Source organism: Perognathus longimembris, chromosome 11, assembly GCF_023159225.1.
Source record: "Perognathus longimembris pacificus isolate PPM17 chromosome 11, ASM2315922v1, whole genome shotgun sequence".
NCBI classification, from domain to species: domain Eukaryota; kingdom Metazoa; phylum Chordata; class Mammalia; order Rodentia; family Heteromyidae; genus Perognathus; species Perognathus longimembris.
In genome coordinates this window covers 39871760-39897340 of record NC_063171.1, presented here as the reverse complement: position 1 = coordinate 39897340, position 25581 = coordinate 39871760, and the positions used below count along the sequence as shown (strand labels likewise).

Sequence of the window (25581 nt, the reverse complement as noted above, 5' to 3'; positions counted from 1 at the left end):
GTGTTTTTTAAGCAATTACTAGACAAAGCTAAAACATTTCAGTAATTCAATGTTTAAAATTTGATTCAAGGGGGCTGGGGATATGGCCTAGTGGCAAGAGAGCTTGCCTTGTATACATGAGGGCCTGGGTTCGATTCCCCAGCACCACATATACAGAAAACAGCCAGAAGTGGCGCTGTGGCTCAAGTGGCAGAGTGCTAGCCTTGAGCAAAAGGAAGCCAGGGACAGTGCTCAGGCCCTGAGTCCAAGCCCCAGGACTGGCAAAAAAAAAAAAATTTTTGATTCAAGGGCTAGGAATGTGACTTAGTGGTAGAGTGCTTGTCTAACGTGCATGAAGCCCTGGATTGGACACCTCAGCACCACATAAACACAAAAAGCCAAAAGTGGCGCTGTGGCTCAAGAGGTAGAGTGCTAGCCTTGAGCAAAAAGAAGACAGGGACAGTGCCCAGGCCTTGAGTCCAAGCCCCAGGACTGACAAAAAAATAAATAAAAATTAATTTAAAATTTCAGAACAATCAAAACTTAATAGTTCTTGATTATTTAGAGCTGGTACTGGGACTTGATCTCACAGCGTTAAATTGTTTGGCAAGGAAGTTCTCAGCTGGCACTCTGCCACTTGAGCCATGCCTTCGGTCTGGTATTTTGCTGGTAAATTGGTAAAGATGAAATTTCTTGGGCCTTTCTGCATGGGTTAGCTTTGAACCAAAAGCATCTGAGCCTCAGCATCCTAAGTAGCTAGGTGTGAGCCACAGACATCTCAAAACCCACATTGTAGTTATCTATATATGATTTTTTTCCCTTGTTGGGTCACATCAGACTTTCCCGTGTGTGTGTGTGTGTGTGTGTGTGTGTGTGTGTGAGAGAGAGAGAGAGAGAGAGAGAGAGAGAGAGAGAGAGAGAGCGAAGGGGGGGAGAATTGTGGCTTGAACTCAGGACCTAGGCACCGTCTCTGAGCTTTTTACTCAAAACTAGAGCTCTATCACTTGAGCCAAAGCTCAACTTAAGCCAAAGCTCCTGCTTTTTGGTAGTTAATTGGAGGTAAGAGTTACAGACTTTCCTGTCTGGGCTGGCTTTGAACTTTGATTCTCAGATCTCAGTCTTCTGGGTAGCTAGGATTATAGGCATGAGCAACCAGCCACTCAGCTTCTCACTTTTCTTCTTATTCAAACTACAATTTCAAGAAACCTTAATTAATTAAGTCGACCAACTCAATCCTACACTCTTCCATGTAGTCTTTTGATGAATTTAATAGTTAATTCACTTACACTGACCATATTTTCCTAAACAGTGAAATCTATCATGATTTCTCCAGGCCCCACTTGGTCTCCTGTTTCTCTGTTGATGCCAACACATAGCAATTCAGTTACCATCAGCTGTTGTAAGGAGAATGCCTCTTCTAAAGACAGAAATAATTCTAGCTTTCTTAGCGGGGATGAGTGCAGTCCAGCCAAGCAAGAACAGAATACCAGTGAAACAGTTCACCTATAAACTGAGGAAGAAAAAGCACAGATCCCTTTTTCAATTTCTACCAGGAGGCAAAAAAAAAAAAAAAAAAACCAACAAAACAAAAATACCACCTTTATTGAATAAAATAAGGTTGTTAATTTCTTGTTTGTTCCTTTTCCTTTTCTTTTTTCTTTTGTTGCCAGTTCCAGGGCTTGAACTCAGGGCCTGGTCACTGTCCCTGAGTTCTTCAGCTCAAGGCTAGCACTCTACCACATGAGCCACAGCTCCACTTCTGGCTTCTTCTGTGTATGTGGTGCTGAGGAATTGAGCCCAGGGCTTCATGCATGCTAGGCGAGCACTCTACCATTAAGCCACATTCCCAGCCTTGTTTATTCTGATTCATGCTATGCCTAATTATTCCACAGAAATTCTTAGTGGGAAGAAAGACAATATTAATTTATGTAGTGAGAGAATTTAGAGATATTTTGAGAACAGAGTGAATAATCAGAGAACAACGATTTCTAATACTTCCCTTTATGGTTATACTATCTGAGAAGCTGATGAAATGTGGGAAGAATAATTTGAAAATAATTTTTAATTCGATACTAAGTATATCCAGGAGTAACATAAACCCAACTAGTTTTATTTATTTTTTTTGGTCAATACTGGGGCTTTAAACTCAAAGCCTGACATCTGCTAGGAAGACACTCTACTACTTGAGCCATGCCTTCAGCCCTTCTTGCTTTGGTTATTTTTGTTCATATATTTATTTATTTAGTTCCAGTCCTGGGGCTTGAACTTAGGGCTTTGGCCTTGTCCCTGAGTTTTGTGCTCCAGGCTAGTGTTCTACCACTTGATCCATATAGCGCCACTTCCAGCTTTTTGGTAATTAATTGGGACAATTAATTGGACTTTTTGCTTGGCTGGCTTTGAACTTTGCTCCTTAGAGCTCAGCTTCTTCAGTAGCTAGGATTATAGGCATGAGCCACCAGTGCCTGGCTTGCCTCACACCAGTTTTTGTTTTGTTTTTGTTTTCTTTTTGTGCCAGCCCAGCTATGCATGCTAGGCAAGCACTCTACCACTAAGTCACATTCCCAACCCTGCCTCACACCTTTAGAGCAATGCTTAATGCACAAAAGCAGCTTACAGGGCTGGGAAGATGGCCTAGTGGCAAGAGTGCTTGCCTCACATACATGAAGCCCTGGGTTCGATTCCTCAGCACCACATATATACAAAAAGGCCAGAAGTGGTGCTGTGGCTCAAGTGGTAGAGTGCTAGCCTTGAGCGGGAAGAAGCCAGGGACAGTGCTCAGGCCCTGAGTCCAAGGCCCAGGACTGGCCAAAAAAAAAAAAAAAAAAAGCAAAAAGCAGCTTACAAAAACTTGGGCTGCTGAAGAGTTGGGCTATCTTACTTTAGAAAGGTTTACAATGATCAAGACCTTTCTGAGTGATTTAATAAAACTGTTTATTATATATAAAAAAAAAACGGGCTGTAATGACATTATTTTTGTGTGTGTGTGCTGGTCCTTGGGCTTGAACTTAGGGCATGGGCAATATCCCTTTACTTCTAGATTTTTTTTTGTGTGTTTAATTGGAGATAAAAGTCTCATAAATTTTCCTGGCTGGCTGGCTTTGAACCAGGATTCTCAGATCTCAGCCTCCTGAGGAGCTAGGATTACAGGCATGAGCCACCAGTACCTGGCTCCATTATTTCTCCTAATGTAAATTCTACTAGAAAGAGAATACCACTCCTCTATGATCTCAATAGTGGACAACATTGGTAGTTACTGACCCATGCAGAAAGTTTAAATAATGAGGACACAAATACATCCCTTTAATGTCCAAACTGGGTCCTTTCTGCTGATAATCCTGCACACTTACGGTAGCAGAAATAAAGCAATGACCTCCATATGAAAAAGTTATTCTCTATGGCCTAGTGGCAAAAGTGCTTGCCTCGTATACATGAAGCCCTGGGTTTGATTCCCAAGCACCACATATATAGAAAACGGCCAGAAGTAGTGCTGTGGCTCAGGTGGTAGAGTGCTAGCCTTGGGCAAAAGGAAGCCAGGGTCAGTGCTCAGGCCTTGAGTCCAAGGCCCAGGACTGGCCAGAAAAAAAAAAAAAAGAAAAAGTTATTCTCACCAGGTGTTGGTGGCTCACATTGGTCATCCTTTTGAGGTGGCTGACAGCTGGTGAACTGAGGCTTGAAGTCAGCCTAGGCAGAAAAATCTGAAACCCTCATCTCTAGCTAACCAGCAAAAGGTTGAACTGGAAACATGGCTCAAGTAGAGGACCAGCCAAGCAAGCACAAATTCAAATCTTATTACTGACCAAAAAAAGTTATCTCTTACTTGTAGATTTGAAGTAACTTTGGATAACTAATCTTTGTTCTGGTGACAAATGTGCTATATATATTTCCATTTGGGTTTCTCTCTTTCTCTCTCTCTCTCTCTCTCTGTCTTTGGTACCAGTCCAGGGCCTGGGCACTGTCCCCCTGAGCTTCTTTTGCCCAAGGCTAGCACTCTACCACTTGAGCCACAGTACCACTTCTGGCTTTTTCTGTTTATGTGGTACTGAGGAATTGAACTCAGGGCTTCATGCATGCTAGGTAAGCACTCTACCGCTAAGCTACATTCCCAGCCCCCATTTGGGTTTTTCTCTATCCACAAAGAGGTACTATCTTTGAGTGGAGTAACTTTCTGTAGTACTTGCCATAGGTCTTCTGCACGCAGTGTGTACTCACTTGGTGTGAGGGGTCCTAGAGTTTGAACAGGGTCAGGGTGATATACCTGAGCTTTTTTGCTCAGGGCTAGCGCTCTACCACTTGAGCCTTACCTCCACTTCTGGCTTTTTGGTAGTAAACTGGATATAAGAGTCTCACAGACTTTCCTGCCCCAACTGACTTTGAACTGTGACCTTCAAATCTCAGCCTCCTGAGTAGTGAGGATTACAGGCATCAGCCTCTGGCACCTGGCTCTCTCTCTCTCTCTTTTTTTTTTTTTTCCTTTTTCCTGCCAGTCCTGGGGCTTGGACTCAGGGCCTGGGCACTGTCCCTGAGCTTCTTTTTGCTCAAGGCTAGCACCTACCACTTGAACCACAGCATCATTTCTGGCTTTTTCTGCTTATGTGGTACTGAGGAATCAAACCCAGGGCTTCATGCATGTTAGGCAAGCCCTCTACCACTAAGCCACATTCCCAGCCCCCCTCATTTTTTTTAAAGCAGTGTTTTCCGGACTGTACACTATACAGAATGTACTATGGTCTTTTTTTTTTTCTCTTAGTATGGCTAGGTGAGTGGGGGGCCTGGAGATTGAACCTAGTAGCCTCATATATAGCAAGATATAAAGCATTACTGAGCTACACTTTATTTTTTTCCTAGAATGGTTATTTTGTAATGAGTTTAAACATTTATATTTCCCCCACCATGTGTGTGTGTGTGCCAGTTCTGCGGCTTGAGTTCAGAGCCTGAATGCTGTCCCTGAGCTTGTTTGCTGGACTAGTGTTCTACCACTTGAACCATAGCTTCACTTCTGGCTTTTTGGTGGTTAATTGGATTTGTTTTTGTTTTTGTTTTTGGGTTTTTTTTGCCAGTCCTGGGCCTTGGACTCAGGGCCTGAGCATTGTCCCTGGCTTCTTTTTGCTCAAGCACTCGGGCACTTGAGCCACAGCGCCACTTCTGGCCGTTTTCTGTATATGTGGTGCTGGGGAATCAAACCCAGGGCCTCATGTATACAAGGCAAGCACTCTTGCCACTAGGCTATATTCCCAGCCCATTGGTGGTTAATTGGATATAACAATCTCATGGAGTTTCCTGCCCTAGCTGGCTTCAAACTGAAATCCTCAGATCTCAGCCTCCTGAGTAGCTAGGATTAGACATGAGCCACTAGTGCTCAGCTTTACCTCCTTTTTAATATAATTATTATTTTTGAGTTATATTTGAGTAATATGAGGAAAGTTTTATTGTAATGCTTCTATATATATACACACACAGGGCTGGGAATATGGCCTAGTGGCAAGAGTGCTTGCCTCCTACACATGAAGCTCTCGGTTCCATTCCCCAGCACCACATATATAGAAAATGGCCAGAAGGGGCGCTGTGGCTCAGGTGGCAGAGTGCTAGCCTTGAGCGGGAAGAAGCCAGGGACAGTGCTCAGGCCCTGAGTCCAAGGCCCAGGACTGGCCAAAAAAAAAATTAAAAAAAAATACACACACACACACACACACACACATACACACACACACACACACACACACACACACACACACACTGAACAAACTCGCCAGCTGCACTCTATTCCCATTGCTCCTCTTCTCATCTGAGCCCACTAAAAGGTAACAAGTGAATGTGGGAGTGGCAGGAAACCTGCTCAGGAGCTGGGGCTCCCACACTCAGAATCAAGATTGTTCTCCTGGTAGTCGATTTCTAGGTAAAAACATTAAGGCTGGGCACTATAGTCAGCCCTGTTTAAAGATACTAAAAGACTACAAAGCTTAGACAGAAAACTAGCTACAATGCCCATTAGAATACCCTATGAAAAAATCACTTCTTCAGAGGAGCCCTCTTTTTTCCAGGCCACAGGGACAGACCAAGTGGTAAGACTAAGCCTGCTTGCTGGAAACCTTGTCATCCTCCCCTCCTACACCACCTGGCTGACTCTTGCCATTTGTCACGAGCTTGTATGTCATCTGCAGATACATCCTGCCCTGAGCCTTCACCACTTCACGGACTATGGCCTCCCACTGCTCTTGCTTGTGGGACTGTTCATCGCCCACACCAGCTAAAGAGCCTGGAAGTCACCTCTGACAGACCTAAGCCCCCTCTTCCTACTCACTCTCCAGGAACCAGGAGGGGAGGAGAACCGGAATGCCGCCTTCAAACCCTCTTCAGGCTCAGGGCCTGAACCATGCTGGTCTTGCCCACCTTACTGGCCTTCCCCTGTCACTTTTTTTCTCTAGGCTGTGCCCTTTTGCCTCAGCTGTCATGTTGCTGTTCTTAGCAGGTTATTAGGTGACATGAGACCTCTTCTACTCTCCCCATAAACCCTGTCTTGAACAAAGGCAGGTTTTCTGCCAATCCAGACCCAACACAGGGACAAATTGGGAAAGATACATGAAGCCCCCAGACTCACTGCTCCTTGTAAAGGCCCAGCCCCCCAAACCCAAGGCTGGCTTGTTGGGAAGAACTTAACAATGAATGGCCAGGCACTGGTGACTCACATCTGTAATACTAGCTACTCAGGAGGCTGAAATCTGAGAATGGATGGAGGTTCAAAGCCAGTCAGATCAGGAAAGTCTATGTGCCTTTTTTTTTTTTTTTTTTTTTTTTTGGTCATGGGGCTTGAACTCTGGGCTTGGGCATGTCCCTGAGCTGTTTAGCTCTAGGTTAACACTCTACCACTCAAGCCACAGCACAACTTCCAGTTTTCTGGTGGATAATTGGAGATAAGAGTCATGGAATTTCCTGCCCGGGTTGGTTCGGGTTGGCTTTGAACCACGATCCTCAGATCTCAGTCTCCTGAGTAAGTAGGATTACAGGTATACATGGCTATGAGACGCTTAGCTCCAATGAACCACTAGAAAACTTAAAGTGAAGCTGTGGTTCAAAGTGGTAGAGTACTAGCCTTGAGCAAAAGAGTCAGGGACAGCACCCAGGCCCTGAGCTCAAGCCCCATGATCAACAACAACAAAAATGAACATTGATCATTAAAACAGAAACATACATGTAATAAAAAGAAAAGAGAGAGAGGAAGAAAGCAAGAAAGACCCAACAAATTGTTTAAAAGTTTTGTATTGTGCCATATAAAGTTTTCATATACAAGTGCATAAGTGAAAAACTTCCCCCTCCTCCCTAAACACAGCAGGCCAAATTTCACTAATATATCATAAAATTAAAACATATGTTCCCGTCTGAATTCTAAAGAGCTCCAGACACTAGTTCTGCATCTTATAATTTACTAATCTGGCTTGGACACAGTTTCAGTGCCTTTTCAACTTGTCCCTGAACTTTTCTCTCTTCAAAGTTTCAGGCAGTAATTAAATTTAATGCCCTCAAATTAGGTAAAGCTGATTATTTAGAGCTCATAAATCATCTATACTATATGACCACTACAAATAGAGCTATGACTTACACTATTTTGCCCTTGAAACTCTCCAGCACCAGGAATAAAATCCTCAATACTAATGAGACAACTAGTTTGTCCAAGGATCAAATGTGTGACAGTGAGTCTCAAAAATACAACTTTGTTATTATTCTTATGTATAATACAAATTCCCTGTCTTATAGATCTTCCTGCTTGGCAATGTTCACTAGTGCCTTGACTATCTTGAATAATTATATATCTGTCAATTTCTTGCTTGATGCTCATGATGATTCTCTAGGTCACCAATGAGCGGCAAGGGATTAAATTTAAAGGATCTACACTACTACAAATGGTGACATTGTCATAACAAAATTGCACCGTATTTCTCTTCTACGTTTATGCTTCTCCAAAGCACTATGGCTCCTGTGAGATTTTTGTCCTGCAGCGACTCAAATTCTGGGTCTATTGCTTTTGGATGGATAGAGTACTATAGAACATGATTTTCTGTTGTTGTTTTGCCAGTCCTGGGGCTTGGAACTCCGGGCCTGGGCACTGTCTCTGAGCTTGTTTTTGTTTTTTTTTTTTGTTTTTTTGCCAGTCCTGGGGCTTGGACTCAGGGCCTGAGCACTGTCTCTGGCTTCTTTTTTTTTTTTTTTTTGGCCAGTCCTGGGCCTTGGACTCAGGGCGTGAGCACTGTCCCTGGCTTCTGCCCGCTCAAGGCTAGCACTCTGCCACTTGAGCCACAGCGCCACTTCTGGCCATTTTCTGTATATGTGGTGCTGGGGAATCGAACCCAGGGCCTCATGTATACGAGGCAAGCACTCTTGCCACTAGGCCATATCCCCAGCCCCTCTGAGCTTGTTTTTGCTCAAGGCTAGCACCTTACCTCTTGAGCCACAGTGTACCATCCAGCCTTTTCTGTTTATGCGGTGCTGAGTGATCAGGCCCAGGGCTTTATGCATGCTAGGCAAGCACTCTACCACTAAACCACATTCCTAGTCCCAAAACATGATTTGACAGCAAAAATATTTCCAGAAATTTCAAGAGGGACCACTATTCAGAATTTTCAAAGTATTTTCTAGGCACCAGAGGCTCACACCTGTAGCCCTAGCTACTCAGAGGGTGAGATTTGAGGATCATGGTTCACAGCCAGTGTGGGCAAGAAATGTCTATGACTTTTACCACCAATTAACCACACACACGCACGCACGCGCACACACACACAGACACACACACACACACACACAAATCTGCAAGTGGGCCTGTGTCTCAAGTGGTAAGGCACTTAGCCTTCAACAAGAGCTCACTGAAGTCTAAATTTCAAGCTCCATTACTGGCACACACAAAAAACGTTCTAACAGCTTCTTTTCTTTACATCTAGATCATATGCCATGAATTTATAAAGAAGAACATAATTACCTATCTTCCTACTTGTAATTAAACAATGTAAAATAATAACTGGAGCTGTGGACATTTTCGGGGGGGGCACGGAAGGTACTGGGGTTTGAACTTAGGCCCTCACACTTGCCAGGCAAGGTGCTCTAAGCACTTCAATACAACTTCAGCTACGCTGCATTTTCTAAGTACTATACAGTCACCTTCTGAGAGGTTAAAGTAGACACCCAAATACTGACTGGGAGTAACCAATCTACCCATGGACATGCCTCAGAACTTCTGTACTGACTCTTTTCCAATCACCTAAAGCTCAGATATCAAAATAATCCTGATCCTAAAATAGAAAATGCATAGCCAATTATTTAAAGCCTTAGTTTCTAAGAATAGTCTCAACTACATACTGGGAGAAAGTGGTACTCTCTTAGGGTAAACTTTGTCCAAGTTCAGACAATCTTGATATAAACTTTTAGGAAGGTCCTTAGAAGATACTCTCAGTATTATAAACCCAATATACATTTGTGAATATTAAAGCTTTAAGACTGACCCATCAAACAGCAATACCACGGAAGTTCTTAGAGCACTGAGTCTCATGACTGTGGAGGTCAAACGGACTCAGACACAGGTCTACTTACTCCCAATACTGCTTCTGTATGGAAAATGCAGCTGGACAAATGAAGAGCTAAAAACCATTCTGCCAGGCCAGGGAGACAAGGGGAAGCACAAACAAGAGCTCATAAATGTCTTGATGTGTACATATGTGAAGACAAAATCAACTTTTACAAGGCAGTAGCTGTCCCAAGTAAGTATTAAGATAGCAGTCTAATGATCCAGTAACAACTGCCAGTTCTTAGCTTCAAAGGTAAAGACAAAACCCTGAAAAGTAAAAAGAACCTTCTAGGAGAAACCTTTATTACATTTTCACTGATTCCCACTGTTCTTACCCATTCCACTGCCTTTTGAGTCAAATATAGCCTTTCAGAAAGGCCAGGTTCATACTAGAACACTCCTCTGACCTACCTTTCTCTACTCTAGTCTCTGGGAAAGACTAAGCCCCCACTTCCCCAAATCTCACTTGTCCACAATTTACAAAAGATATCATCTCCACAACTATTTGCTGAACTTTAGCACTCATCTCCCTATTTGATTTTTGTTCTGTCTCCAGGAAGTCTAGCGGAAACGCACAAACTGAGGTCCTCCTGTGGGCTAGTCTCAAGAAAGAAGTTGAAGGATGATAGGGAACATACAGCACAAAATTCTCCTTGTGAACTTAATCAAACACACATGTTATACATGTTCTCTTGGGTATAAACAATTTATACAAGTTAATTAATATCAGCAACATAACCCAAAACAGTGATATATCAAATTTAAATGTGACAACTTACAAGCAGACAGTACTCCACTGGGTTAATAAATCAGAATCAACTAAGAGACAATACTTTAAATATCAGTCATGGAAAATTCCTAGTAGACACACATTTCCCACCTCGGTTGCGTTTAAAAACAACAGTCATAACAGGAGAAAGAGCAAACACTGTGCTCACGATTGCAGGCTATTGGACTGCGGAGATTAAACACTGCAGTTCACAGATACACACTGAACATCTTCCCTTCAAGTGACTGAATCTTTCTTCTTCCGGAATGGTGATTTCAACCTCTTCCATACACTGCTTTTGGGTTTAGATTTTTTCTCCATAGCTAGTACCCCTTCTTTTTCTTTCCTACGTATCTCCCGTACAAGGGCATGGAAAACATCATCAATGTAGTAGCGGTATGCAGCAGATGTCTCAAAAAACGGGCAACTGAATTCTCGGGCCAGAGCCAGTCCTTCTTCCTTGGTAACCTTTAAAAGCATAAACATGAAAAAATTTGTAGATGGTGGAGTGGAACAGAATTATGGCCATGGAAAAGAGTGAATGAGGCTGGGTGCTGGTAGCTCACACATATATTCCTAGCCACTCAGGAAGATGAGATCTGAGGATCATGGTTCAAAGCTAGCCTAGGCAGAAAAGTTAATGAGACTCTTATCTCCGAAAAAGCCAGTAGTAGAGTAGAGGTGTTTTATCTCCAATTAAACACCAAAAAAGCCAGAAGTAGAGGTGTGACTCAAGTGGTAGAACCCAGCCTTGAACAGAAAAAGACAAGCAAGAATGTGAGTGTCCTTGAATCCAGGCCCCACTAAAACAACAACAAAAAAAGCTATTTTAATGTTTGTTTTTGGTTTTTTTTTTTGCCAATCCTGGGGCTTGGACTCAGAGCCTGGGCACTGTCCCTGGCTTCTTTTTTCTCAAGGCTAGCACTCTACCACTTAAGCCACAGCCCTACCTCTGGCTTTTTCTGTTTATGTGGTGCTGAGGAATTGAACCCAGGCCTTCATGCATGCTAGGTAAGCACTCTACCACTAAGCCATATTCCCAGCCCCGGCTATTTTAATATTAAGAAGACTCAATTCCTCAGCCATAGATGTGTGACATCAGAGAGCAGGAGAGCAGGGACATACATAATTTGAAGAGTGAATACCTGACTTTTAAGGGTTCTTCCAATACCTTCAAATTTCATGATTTGATTTCTAGTGTATTTTCAAGATAACTTTTTGAAACATAACCATATAGATATTGATATCAACACATAGTCTTAATTTTCTTCACACTTTTTTTTCCTTTGTGTTCTATTGTGGGCTTGAACTCTAGGCCTAGGAGCTAGCTCTTCAGCTCAAGGCAAGTGCTCTACTACTTTTCACCCACAGCTCCACTTCCAGTTTCCTGGTGGTTAACTGGAGATAAGAGTCTCATGAACTTTCCTGCCTGGGCTGGCTTTGAACCGTGATCCTCAAAATACAGCCTTCTGAGTAGCTAGGATTACAGGCGTGAGCCACCAAGTGCCCGGCCATACTTTTCATTTTAAGAAAGAGATGCATTTGAATTTAACTACTAAAGAGATATGTACTTGAATTAACTGTTAAACTACTTTCAGTAAGTCTCTACTACTCATGAATAGTGTGCCTGCCAAGAAAAATACCTTTTTCTTCTTTTTTTTTGAGACAGAGACTGGCCCAGTGAAACAAACTCCCGCTCTCTCTTTCTCTCTCATGTATGTATGTGTATTAGTGTGTTAATACTAGGGCTGCATTGAGGTTTTTTTTGTTTTGTTTTTTTTTGCCAGTCCTGGGCCTTGGACTCAGGGCCTGAGCACTGTCCCTGACTTCTTTTTGCTCAAGGCTAGCATTCTGCCACTTGAGCCACAGCGCCACTTCTGGCCATTTTCTGTATATGTGGTGCTGTGGAATCAAACTGAGGGCTTCATGTATATGAAGCAAGCACTCTTGCCACTAGGCCATATTCCCAGCCCCATTGAGCTCTTTCTGTTTTGCTGGTCATGGGGCTTGAACTCTGGCTCAAGGCTAGTGCTCTTCTACTTTCAGTTTTCTGGTGGTTAATCGGAGATAAGTGTCTCATGAACTTCCTAGCCTGGCCTGGCTTTGAACTTTGATCCTCAGATCTTAGCCTCCTGAGTAGCTAGGATTACAGGCATGAGATACCAGCACATGGTTCTTTCTTATCTTGACTGCACATAGCTGGCTCTGTCACTTGAGCCATATCTCCAGCAGGTTTTTTTTGGTTTTGTGTGTGTGTGTGTGTGTGCACGTGTGTGTGTGTGAGAGAGTGAGAGAGACAGAGAGAGAGAGAGAGAGAGAGAGTTGTAGGGTTTAACTCGGGTCGTGGGCTCTGTCCCTAAGCTCTTTTGCACAAGGCTATTGCTCTGCCACTTTGAGCCACACTTCCACTTCTGGCTTTCTGGTAATTTGGTAGTTAATAAGAGTCTTCAAGGACTTTCCTGCCTAGGCTGGCTTTGACCCTCAATTCTCAGATCTCAGTCTCCTGAGTACGTAGGACTATCGGTATGAGCCACTGGTACCTGGCAGTACAGCTCATGTTAGTTAGTTGGAGTCAGAGTCTCTTGAACCTTTCTGCATGGGCTGGCTTCAAACTACAATCCTTCCAATCTCAGCCTTCTGAGTAGCTAGGATTACAGGCAGTAGGTACCAGCATTTGGCAAGGACTCTATGAAGCTCAAGCTAGCTCAAACTCATGATCTTCCTGGCCTCTCCTTCCTGACTGCCAAGTGTTGAGACTATATGCAAGTACTACCATGCCCAGTCTCAAACAGCAAAATCTCAGTCATTGCTACTTGAAGGTATCACTTATTCTAAAATATTCTGCAATTTCTCTTAGTTTCTGCTTCCTGGACTAATAATTCTCATCAGGAAATATACCATGAAGTCTGATCTAAGTTTTTCCTGTTGCAACATTAACATTTATTTTCTGAAGTTTTAGGAAATGAACATTACATAACCTTTCACTTAATGGGTTTTGTATTTGTCATTCAATTATAATACTATGGATTCTGTCCTGCAAGCTGATTCCGAAAATCCAGATATTATTCATAACAATACCAAATTAGGAGTTATAGAGAAATTTCCACAGATAGAAAGAAGTTAATTTTCTATTTTAAGGCAAAGAAATCTGTAAACCAAGAAACCAAAATTGAATAATGCCATAACATTACAGATGTCGTTTCCCTCACCTGTCTTAGCTGTTTTAGATCAGATTTGTTTCCTACAAGAACCACAGGTGTATCATCAGTACGTCGAACTCGATAAATAAGCTGTTTAAATTCCCGAACTTCATGGAAACTTCGGCGATCAGTGATAGAATAACAGATGATAAACCCTTCTCCTGCCCTCATATACTGATCTCGCATGGCTGTAAACTCGGCCTAGAAGGAAACAAGGGTCAATAATATATTGATACAACTTAGAACTACAATTTATTTCAGATAAAGAAGTGGTATGTCAATTACCTGCTATCCTGAGTCAGAGTGCATGAAAAATTAAGAGACAAACTAGTGATCTTCTCTGCATAAGCGTTCCCCTCCCCTTTATAACAGTGAAAAATTCCACTTGTAGCATTCTGGGTTTTAATACCTGTCCAGCTGTATCCAAAATGTCCAGATTGGCAGGCTCATCGTCAATGCGGATCCGGATTTTATAAGCATCTTCTACAGGAGGAAATAAAGGTTTGATATAAAACTATAGGTCTGGGAATGTGGTTCGGTGGTATAGAGTACTTGTCTAGCATGCTTGAGGCCCTTGGTTCAATTCCTCAGCACCACATAAACAGAAAAAGCCAGAAGTGGCACTGTGGCTCAAGAGGTAGAGTACTAGCCTTGAGCAAAAAGAAGCCAGGGGCAGTGCTCAGGCCCTCAGTCCCAAGCCCCAGGACTGGCCAAACAAAACAAAGCACCTTATATATGCAGGAACAAATATGTATTTTAAAGTTCATCTTAACAATGAAAAAGGGAAATCCCTTACTATACAATTAATACATGCTAATAAAAAATGTTCTGCTCATGTGCAGATGCTAGTGGCTTGCACTAGCCTTGAGCAAAAAGGCTCACAGTCAGTGCCTAGGCCCTGAGCTCAAGGCCCAAGGGCTACATACTTAACTATATACATATGCATTATAATTCCTCATTTTTTTTTTTTGTCTGTCATAGGGCTTGAACTTTGGCCCTGGGTGCTATGCTTGAGTTTTTTGGCTCAAGGCTAGTGCTCTACCACTTGAGCTACAGAGCCACTTCCAGTGTTCTGGTGGTTAACTGGAGATAAGAGTCTCAAGGACTTTCCTGCTTGGTCTGGCTTTGAACAGCTGTCCTCAGATCTCAGCCTCCGGAGTAGCTAGGAGTACAGGTATGAGCCACCAGCACTTGGCTCCTCTTCCTTTTTGTGAGGTGCTAGGGATTAAACTCGGGGCCTTTCACATGCTAGGCAGGCATTCTACCACTGAGCTGCATCCCACCCTTTCTTTTCATTTTAATACACTAGAAAAAGGGCTATAGGAGTGGCTTAAAACAGTCTAATACCTGCCTGGCAAGAGCAAAGCCCAGAACTGCCAAAAACCAAAAACTTAAGAAACCAGAAAGAAGGGCTGGGAATATGGCCTAGTGATAAAGTACTCCCCTCATATACATGAAGCCCTGCATTCAATTCCTCAGCACCACATATATAGAAAAAAGCCGGAAGTGGGGCTGTGGCTCAAGAGGTAGAGTGCTAGCCTTGAGCAAAAAAAAGCCAGGGACAGTGCTCAGGCCCTGAATCTACACTCCAGAACTGGCAACAAAAACAAAACAAATTTAAAAAATAAATTAATTAAAAAAAAGAAAACAGAAAGAAAAACATAATTAGTCCATATAGTCATAATTCCCATATAGTCCATATAGTCATAATTGAAAACATGTTTGTTTATTGTAGTATTAGGAACTGAACCCAATGTGCCAATCTTGCTAGGAAAGCACTCCACCACTGAGCTACACTTCCAACCCCCATTTTTTTTCTTTTTTATTAGTTGGGCTTGAACTTGGGGCCAGGGTGCTGTCCCTGAGCTCTTTTGCTCAAGGCTAGTGTTGTACTACTTTGAGCTATAGTGCCACTTGTGGTTTTCTGGTGGTTAAATGCAGATAAGAGTCTCAGGAACCTTCTAGTCAGGGTTGGCTTTGAACTGTGATCCTCAGATCTCAGTCTCCGGAGTAGCTAGGATTATAGGCATGGGTCACCAGCAGCCAGCCACCTTTCCCCCCCCCCCCCCCCGAGATAGGCTGTCATCAAGTTGCCCAAGCACTGCTTGAATTTCTGATCAGCCTTCCCAGTAGGGCATGAACCACCATAACCCACTCATATTAGTATCTCTATATACATACATACTGTTTATATAAGTATATATTATATATATGTATATAATATATATTATAGAGATGGTCTCTTTAACCAGCCACCCTGGCTGGTTAAAGCTCTTGTACTCAACTGATTCTCCTGCCTCAGCCTATCAAACAACTAGGATTATAGATGTATGCTGCTAAGTCCAGCTTCTTTTCTATGCATTACTACAGTAATCTTGGAAAACACAGAAAAGTAAAACAGAAGAGAAAAAGATCCACTTAATTTCGCTACTCAAATGGCTGCTACTTACATATCAATGTATTTCCTTTTAATTTTTCTTTTTTTGATACTGGACCTGGGGCTCTCACTCAGCTTTTCTGCTCACAGCTCATACTTAAACCACACTTCTAGTAAAAAGTTTGTAGGCAAAGTTTAAGATAAAATGCACTGAATTATAAACAGTGCAGATTCTTTACCTTTTTTGCTTGTACTCTATCCAGGGTCTACCACCATCAGTATTTGCTGTTGCATATATAACACTGTCAGAAAAGTAATAGATTGAGAGCTGGGTGCCAGAGGCCATGATTCAAAGTCAGTTTGGGTATGTAAGTCTGAAAGACTCTTTCTTTGTCTGTTATGGGGCTTGAACTCTGGGCCTGGGTGCTGTCCTTTGAGCCCTAAGCCTTGAGCCCTTCAGCTTAAGGCTAGTGCGCTACAACTTGACCTACAGTGTCACTTCTGGTTTTCTGGTGGTTAATTGGAGCTAAGAGTCTCACGGACCTTCCTGCCCAGGCTGGCTTTGAACCCAGATCCTCAGATCTCAGCCTCCTGAGTAGCTAGGATTATAGTAAAGACTCTTCATCTCCAATTAACTGGCAAAAAAAAGTAGAGGTGTGGCTCAAATGATAAGATTATCAGGGTTGAGTGAAAAGATGAGAGAGAGGGGAAGGCCTGAGTTCAAGTTCCAGTACTGGTACAAAAAGAAAAGGAAAACAAAAAAGAAAAAGAACTGATTGGGTGGAGGGGAATAGACTGATCAAAAACAGTACCTTATTTGGCCATGAGGGCAGCTTAGTGATAGGACTGCTGCTTGCCTAATATGTACAACATCCTGGGTTCAATTCCCAGTACCACAAAAGGAAACAACTAACACTAAAAAGCAAAAAGTAGGGCTGGGAATAAGGCCTTGTGGTCAACTGCTTGCCTCATATACATGAAGTCCTGGGTTTGATTGCTCAGCACCACATATATAGAAAAAGCTGGAAGTGGCGCTATGGCTCAAGTGGCAGAGTGCTAGCCTTGAGCAAAAAGCAGCCAGGGACAGTGCTCAGGCCCCAGGACTGTCAAAAAACAAACCAAAACAGAACAAAAGCAAAAGATATTTTAAGAAGAAAGTAAGAAGACAAGTGAAGCCAAATATATTGGAAACTTTTTTTAGAAGAAAGGAAGAGGTTTTTCTGAATTCCCTCCCTTCCCCCCCTCCCCGCCCCAGTGCTGCAACTTAGGCAACTTAGGGCCTAGGGCTCAAAGCTGGTATGCTACACAGCTCCACTTCTTGACTTTTGGTGAATAATTGAAGAGTCTCATGTATTTTTCTGATGGCAGGGGCGGGGGGGTGTTTCAAACCTCAGTCCTCAGATCTCAGCTTTCTGAATAGCTAGGATTCCAGGTGTAAGCCACCATCATGTAGCTTGATCCTGAGTTAAGGAAGCGACACTAATTTATACACTGATTTTATTTATAGAACTACAGTAGTCTGAGTCCTAGAACAATGTTCTAAATTTGATATTGTAGAACTAGGGGTAATAGTTCAGTGATAGAGTATCTGGGTTAGATTCCCAGTACTAGAAAAACAAAACACTTACTACAATACATACTAAAGACAAAAACAAAACAGGAACTATTTGTACTTTGTGCCAAACACACAAACCGACTCTGTATAAAATGACCACATCCAAAGCTGGGTCCTGTAGAATACTCACTGGCCTTGTGGAAAACAGCAGCAGGAGTCTGACCCAGAAGAAATCCCTCTGGGACTCACATACTGAAAATAACATAGTATTGAAGCCTTTTCATGTTCCCCCTCACTCTTACTTTTCTTTATATTAAGATGTAACTCCTTAGTCTGTGGGTGTAACTCAAGTGGTAGAGCACTTGCTTGAGATCCTGAGTTCAAACCCCAGTACTACCAAAGAAAAACAACAATAATAATAACAACCCCTAAGGACCATGTTAGCTTTTTTATGGTTTAGAAATGACAATAAAATTCATAGTTTTTGTGGCGAGAATAGCAATTAAGGAAAAAAATTTTAAGGAAGTGGAGCTGTGGTTCAAGTGGTAGGGCACTAGCTGTGAGCAAAAAAGCTTAGGGACAGTGCCCTGGCCCAAACAAAGTTCAAGCTCTATGACCACCCCCCAACACACACACACACACAAAATAAAAATAAAAAATAAACCACTAGAATTCTGCAAACAATCAAGAGTAAAAGACTGCAAAAGAAGCTGGGCACTAGTAGCTCATACCTATAATCCTAGCTACACAGGAAGTTATCTCAGGATCAAGGTTCAAAACCCGGGCAGGAAAAATCTATGAAACTCTTATACTCAATTAACCACCACAAAGCAGAGCTATATTTCAAGTGGTAAGAGTGTTAGCTTTGAGTGAAACAGTGCCTTGATCCTGAGTTTAAAGCCCAAGGACTAGAAAAAAAAAAAAAAAGACATAGGAGATTGGGAGAAGATATTACTATATAATGAACGTCAGACACAAGGAAGTAAGTGAAGCGCTTCAAGTCAAGCAGTCCAGGCCCTACAGGCCTGGGTTGTAAGAGTTCAATAGGCTGGCTCTACTTGTTTTTCTGCTTCCTTTTGTGGAAGTTCAAATCAGCTGACTCATACTTAAGAGTTAATCTCTAGTCAGACCCTTAGAAGTGTAATTTTTTTAAAAAAAGGCTTTATTATATGGCTTTTAAGGTTTTACTAACCACAAAAACAAAGTTGTTTGACTAATCTATAACCTAAAATAGAAACTAGAAGATTGCTTACATACAGAGTTTAGTATAGAAAAAGGGAAATACTCAATTGCTTACCAACTGCTGCCATTTGTTTCTCAATAAATCTGAATGCCAAAAAAAAAAAGTTCAAAATATAGCTAAAAATCATTTCTTAAACTGACAATCAGGGGCTGGGAATATGGCCTAGTGGCATGAAGCCCTGGGTTCAATTCCCCAGCACCACATATATAGAAAATGGCCAGAAGTGGCGCTGTGGCTCAAGTGGCAGAGTGCTAGCCTTGAGCAAAAAGAAGCCAAGGACAGTGCTCAGGCCCTGAGTCCAAGGCCCAGGACTGGCAAAAAAAAAAAAAAAAAAAAATTAAAAAATTAAACTGACAATCACTTTTGCTAAGCTTGGTGGCACACCACTATAATTCCAGCACTCAGCAGAATCATGAATTTGGAGTCAGCCTGAGTTATACAGCAAGACCTTGTTTCAAAAAACAAAATTGATATTCATTAAGATACTAAAAACTAAAAACAAACCTGATGGTTTACTATGTTTGTAGGTACAGGAGGAATGCAACAATTCACAATTTATACATGACACACTTATGAAAAGATTTTTTTGTGTGTGTACCAATATAGAGGTTGAACTTAGGGCCCTTGAGCGCCCACCTTTTTTGCTTACTAGTGGCTGAAGCCATGCCTTCAATTCTGGCTTTTTGCTGGTTATCCAGAGATAAAGAGTTTCTGAGAATTCTTTTCCTGGGCTGGCTTTGAACCTGAGATCCTCAGATCTCAGCCCACTGAGTAGCTAGGATTATTGTCAGGCACCAGAACCTGGCTACAAAAAGATATTTAATTTTTCACAGGTTTCCTCTATTTCTCTTTTCCATCTTCCTCCAAACAAGGTTTTACTATATGGATAAAGTGCAATTATATCATTATACTTCATTAACATCACTAAGTATGTATGTGTGTGTGTGTGTCTGTATCTGTGAGCTCATCCTGGGGCCTGAACTCTGGGTCTGGGCACTGTCCTTGAGCTTTGTTCAAACCTAGCAGTCTACTACTTGAGCCATATAGCTCCACTTCCAGCTTTCTTGGTGGTTAATTGGAGCTAAGCGTCTCATAGGACTTTTCTGCCCAGTCTGGTGTTAAACCATGATCCTCTGATCTCAGTCTCCTTAGTAGCTAGGATTACAGGCATTAGCCACAGGTGCCTAGCTTCGCACGATTAACTGTACTGTTTCATAGTAAACTTTAGTTGACTCAAAGAGTCCATCCAGCTGGGCACTGGTGGTTCATGCCTGTAATCCTACCTACTTAAGAAGCTGAGATCTGAGGATTGTCGTTCAAAGGCAGCCCCTGCAGTAAAGTCTTTGAAACTCTTATCTCCAATTAACCACAAAAAAATCTGGATGTGGAGCTGTGGCTCAAGTGGCAGAGCACTATTCTGGAGCAAAAGAGCTCAAGGAGAACACCTAGACCTTGAATCCAAGTCCTACCAGCACAATCTATACTGCAGTTTTAAGTCAGCCTGAGCAGTAAAATCTGAGACTTATCTCCAATTAAACACCAAAAAGCACTGAGCACTGGTGGCTCACACCTGTAATTCTACCTATTCATGAGGCTAAGATCTGAAAGGTCAGGGCAGCCTGGGCAGGAAAGTCTGTGAGACTCTTAGCTCCAATTAACCAGAAGTAGCACTGTGGCTCAAAGTGGTAGAGCACTAGCCTTGAGTAAAAAGCTCAGGGACAGTGCCCAGGCCCTGAGCTCAAGCCCCAAGACTGACTGAAAACAAAAAGCCCCCAAAATACCCAGCAATGATAGAAATGAGAGCAACTTTAATGAAATTGCTTTTTTAATGAAAAAGTAATTTAAGAGGGCATTAAATATAACTAAGTGCACTTTAAATGTAAATACCATGCATTTCTGTATTAGTATTGTAGTAAATATCTAAAATATCTACCCAGAATTCTGGTCTCAGTATACATTCCAAGAAAATAACGAAGAAGGTGCTTCATATTATCAGGTCCACTTTTAAAACCATTGATGGCCTTTGAGAAAATTGTATTCGTTTTTCTTTTGATGAGGCACTTCTATTGGCCCTTTTGTTGCACCCTTGCACCCAACTTTGCCTTTATTTGCATCTCTGGGTTCTTGAACAGTTTCTCTAGGACATTTACCGCCAAGATAAGAAAAAGAGAGGGATGTAGGCCTCCGAAAAGTTTCTGAAGAAATAGAACAGAACTAGAATAATATAAGGAATGCACATCATTCCTTGTATTTCCTTGTAATTTCCAGGTTGGCGCTCCTATACACCACCAAAAACAAAAACAAAAACAAAACAAAAAGCAATTTCCACCCTTCCCACTAAGACATTTGGAGAGGCTTTGACTTACCAATGGTGGGATCATGATCCTCTGGGAATCGGTGGCTGATGAACTGCATGGTCATGGCTTCAAAACAAGAGACGAAAGTTAAAACCCTCAGGAAGGGAAACCCACACAAGGAATGTTAAGTACCAGCGTTGCACGATAGCTAGTGTCCCATCTGGTTTGGGTAGGGGACACTCATATCACATACCACTCTTCCCCACACCACCAGCGCCCAGCATCACTAGCTTGTACTCCCGTGACAGCCCCGCAGGGTTGCTGGAGCAGCTGGCGACCGGGCGAGCTCCAGAATCCATTGTCCTCTCGGGGAGTCAGGGGCCGGGCCGGGGAAGGGCCACCTAGAACGAGCAGAAAGGACTGAATGGACGGGGACACCCCGAAGGCCGTCCCGGGAAGCAACGCCGCCCCACACGCCCGGCCCGTCACTCCCGAACCGCACCGAGCCCCTCCTGGCAGCCCTGGGAAAGCAACTCCACCCTCTCCCCGACGGTCCAGTGCCCCTGACACATCACAGGTTCGGGGACTTATTTTTCTGGAAAAATAACACAGAAATTTAGAATTTCTTTTCAAAACACCTCCTCCCCGCCCCCACCCCCCCCAAGCCCAGTGGGAAGGAGCCGGGAGCGGATGAGATCTGAGGATCCCCAGGCTGCCCGGTGGGCCACGGCGGGGTCCTTGGTACCAGAGGCACCGCCAACCCCGTGCCCCTACCCCCCCACCCCCGCCCAGCCTCGGCCCGCCGCCACCCTCCGCCCCTCTGCGGGGTCGCCCCGGCCGTTCATACCCTCCGAGCAGGAAGCCGTCCCGATCACCCAGCTCCCTCCCTAGCGGGAGGCACGGGAGGCTCCAGCTCTGACCTGTGACCCTCCCATGGCTGGGTAAGATGGCGCCACCAGCGTCCCAATGGGCAGGGCAGGGCCGCCCCGCGCCGCCCCAAGCCCCGCCCCTCGCTAAGCCCCGCCTCCCTTCCCAGGTCCTGGAATCCGGCCCCGGCCACAGGGCAGGGCAGGGCCCCTGTCACGCCAGTGTCTCCAGGCCGGCGCTTGCAGAAAAGGATGTGGCTTCAAGGAAGCGAATTGATCCGCGTAGGGAAAGGAGCAGGGGGCTTCTGAAGCGAGTAATGTAGGGCTGTTCGCTGCTGGCAAAAAATAACTATAATCTGACCAAATTTAACTCCCTAACAAGGAAATGGGGCAACCTCACATCACCTCAAACACCAAAACACCTGTGTCCTAGTATGTTTCCCATTATGCTCTTTAAAAAAAAAAAAATTAAAGTGTTGCACAGAGAGCTTACCATTTTGTAAGTCAGGTAATGATATTTCTTCTTAGGAGAATGTCGCCCCCTCCCATCCCTGCCCATGAGTCACATAGTTCATTTTCCATACACTGTAATACTGAACACCATGACTGCATTGATTCGCCCTTCCTCCCTCCCTTACTCCCTTAAAGACAAAAACAACAAAAAACAGCCAAGAGTTTACTTTTGAAAGCAAAACCAGGTCTCTAAGATGTTCACATTACCCTAGAATGTTGTGCATCTTTCTTTCTTTCTTTTTTTTTTTTTTTTTTTTTTTTGTTGTCAGTCCTGGGCCTTGGACTCAGGGCTTGAGCACTGTCCCTGGCTTCTTTTTGCTCAAGGCTAGCACTCTACCTCTTGAGCCACAGCGTCACTTCTGGCTTTTTTCTATGTATGTGGTGCTGAGGAATCGAACCCAGGACTTCATGTATACGAGGCGAGCACTTTACCACTAGGCTATATTCCCAGCCCTGTTGTGTATCTTTCAAAACATGAAAAATTTATTTTAAATAAAGATATGGGGCTGGGACTGTAGCTTAGTAGTAGAGTGCTTGCCTAGCATGCATGAAGCCTGGGGTTCCATTCCTCAGCACCACATAAACAGAAAGGGCTGGAAGTAACACTGTGGCTCAAGTGGTAGAAAGCTACCTAGCCTTGAGCAGAGAGGCTCAGGGACAGAGCCCAGGTCCTGAGTTGAAGCCCCAGAACTAGCAAAAATAAACAGATGGTTCACTTTGCAGGAAAAGATAAAACCCAAGGGCTTTTAAGTAGCCTTCAATTAAATATACTCTGGCCAGGTGCCAGTGGCTCATATCTTATAATCCTAGCTACTCAGGAGGCTGAAAACTGAGGATTGAAGTTCGAAGCCAGCCAGGGAAGAAAAGTCCCCATGAGACTTATTTCAATTAACCACTCAAAAACAAGAAGTGGCTCTGTGGCTCAAGTGGGAGAGTGCTAGCCTTGAGCACACTCAGGGATGACACCCAGGCAAGTAGTTCACGCCTCACAACCAACAAATATACACTAGGTAGCATGCAGGCACTAGAAGAAACTACACTGGGATTTTCCTATGCAACTTTTTCTTTTTTTTTTTTTTTTGCCAGTCCTGGGGCTTGGACTCAGGGCCTGAGCACTGTCCCTGGCTTCTGTTTTGCTCAAGGCTAGCACTCTGCCACTTGAGCCACAGCGCCACTTCTGGCCATTTTCTGTATATGTGGTGCTGGGGAATTGAACCCAGGGCCTCATGTATATGAGGCAAGCACTCTTGCCACTAGGCCATATCTCCAGCCCTCCTATGCAACTTTTGCCAACTCCTCTATTTAAAAATGTTTTTCCCCCAGGGTTGGGAATATGGCCTAGTGGTAAAGTGCTCCCCTCATATACATGAAGGCCCTGGGTTCGATTCCTCAGCACCACATATATAGAAAAAGCCAGAAGTGGCGCTGTGTGGCTCAAGAGGTAGAGTGCTGGCCTTGAGCAAAAAGAAACCAGGGACAGTGCTCAGGCCCTGAGTCCATGCCCCAGGACTGACAACAACAAAATTTCATTCTTAAGCTAAGAGCCACAAACAAGGATGAACACAACCTGGGTGAGGCTGATTGCATGCTCCAGTCCACCATACATATATGTTAAAAAAAAAAAAAGTTTCATCTACTCAGTACTGTTAATCCTGTGAAACAAAGGATAAACATAAAAATGGAAAAACAAAGACAGGTGTGGTGGCCAAGCATGTAATTCCAGCTACTCCAGAATCTGGAGAACTAGACCAGTCTGGGCAGTTGGTGAAATCCTATCTCAAAAAGGGGTGCCAAGCCAGGAACTGGTGGCTCATGCCCATAGTCCTAGCTAGTCAGGAGGCTGAGATCTGAGGATTGTGGTTCAAGGCCAGCCCAGGCAGGAAAGACCGTGAGACTCATCTCCAATTAACCACCAGAAAACCAGAAGTGGCACTGTGGCTTGTGGTAGAAGCTCAGGGACAGAGCTCAGGCCCGGAGTTCAAGCCCTAGGTATGAGCATGTGCATGTGTGTACACACACAAAGTGCTAGACAGGCACAGGAGGCTCATACCTGCAATCCTAGCTACTTAGGAAGCTGAGGTCTGAGGATAGTAGTTTGAAGCCAGCGTGAGCAGTAAAATCTGAATTTTTTTTTTGCCAGTCCTGGGGCTTAAACTCAGGGTCTGAGCACTCTCCATGGCTTTTTTGCTAAAGGCTAGCACTCTGACAACTTGAGCTACAGCGCCACCTCTGGCCTTTTCTATATATGTGATACTGAGGAATCGAACATAGGGCTTCATGTATACAAGGTAAGTACTCTTACCACTAGGCCATATTCCCAATCCAAAATCTGAAAATTTTTTTATCTCCCACTAAACACCAAAAAGCACCGGGCTGGGGCTGGGAATACGGCCTAGTGGCAAGAGTGCTTGCCTCGTATACATGAGGCCCTGGGTTCGATTCCTCAGCACCACATATACAGAAAATGGCCAGAAGTGGTGCTGTGGCTCAAGTGGCAGAGTGCTAGCCTTGAGCAAAAGAAGCCAGGGACAGTGCTCAGGCCCTGAGTTCACGGCCTAGGGCTGGCCAAAAAACAAAACAAAACAAAAACAAAAAAAAAAGCACCGGGCTCTGGTGGCTCACACCTGTAATCCCAGCTACTCAGAATGCTGAGATTTGAAGACCACAGTACGAAGCCAGCTCAGGCAGTAAAGTATGGGAGACTCTTAATTCCAATTAATCACCAGAAAACCAGAAATGGTGCTGAGGCTCAGTGGTAGAGCACTAGCCTTGAGAGAAAAAGCTCAGGGGCAGTTCCCAGGCCCTAAGTTCAAGCCCCACGACCAACAAAAATAAATACCAGATGCCCAGGCCCAGAGTTCAAGCCCCACAACCACCACCACCAACAACAAAAAAATACCAGAAAGCTGAAGTGTACCTTGGCACAGGAGTAGAGTGCTAGCATTGAGCAAAGCAGCTCAGGAGCAGTGCCCAGACACTGAGTTTAAGATCCAGGACAGGGGCACATGTGGGAGAATTAATTTCTTTGACCAAGTGTAAGACTTAGCCTAGGCACAGTTACTTCAATGCCTTATTAGCATACTAATAGGCCCTTGGGAACATATTCCCAGTAAGGAGTTTCTTTGTGTCTGTGGGCCAAAGGAAGCCACACCTTGTCAACGGAGAATCTCCCTTCCCCAGTCTCCTTGAGAAGACTAGTTTGACCAGCTACCTTCACATGGTAGAGTCTCAATAT

At 43.6% G+C, this 25581-nt stretch overlaps 1 protein-coding gene and 1 long non-coding RNA gene across 2 annotated transcripts; one reads left to right on the top strand and one right to left on the bottom strand.

The window, feature by feature from the left end:
• The first annotated feature begins 4007 nt into the window (after positions 1–4007).
• LOC125360123 lies at positions 4008–8726 on the top strand. Its single transcript, XR_007212657.1, has 2 exons — positions 4008–4053; positions 8493–8726. It is a non-coding gene; the product is annotated as an uncharacterized LOC125360123 (long non-coding RNA).
• Positions 8727–10216: 1490 nt separating this feature from the next.
• Rit1 (Ras like without CAAX 1) lies at positions 10217–21949 on the bottom strand. Its single transcript, XM_048358148.1, has 6 exons — positions 21815–21949; positions 21221–21562; positions 21037–21093; positions 13905–13978; positions 13505–13696; positions 10217–10763 (listed from the first exon to the last, which is right to left on the bottom strand). The coding sequence occupies exons 2-6, from the start codon at positions 21324–21326 to the stop codon at positions 10533–10535; spliced, it is 660 nt and encodes a 219-aa protein (XP_048214105.1). The 5' UTR covers positions 21327–21562; positions 21815–21949; the 3' UTR covers positions 10217–10532.
• Positions 21950–25581: the final 3632 nt, after the last annotated feature.

Bases quoted from the DNA above. Each gene is read 5' to 3' on its own strand.
- Rit1 (XM_048358148.1), bottom strand. From the start codon at position 21,326: ATGGATTCTGGAGCTCGCCCGGTCGCCAGCTGCTCCAGCAACCCTGCG. The intron at 21,094-21,220 runs GTATGTGATATG...CTTGTTTTGAAG, and splicing joins TGGTGGTGTGGGGAAGAGTG to CCATGACCATGCAGTTCATC. The intron at 13,697-13,904 runs GTATTAAAACCC...GTTTCCTTCTAG, and splicing joins TTTTGGATACAGCTGGACAG to GCCGAGTTTACAGCCATGCG.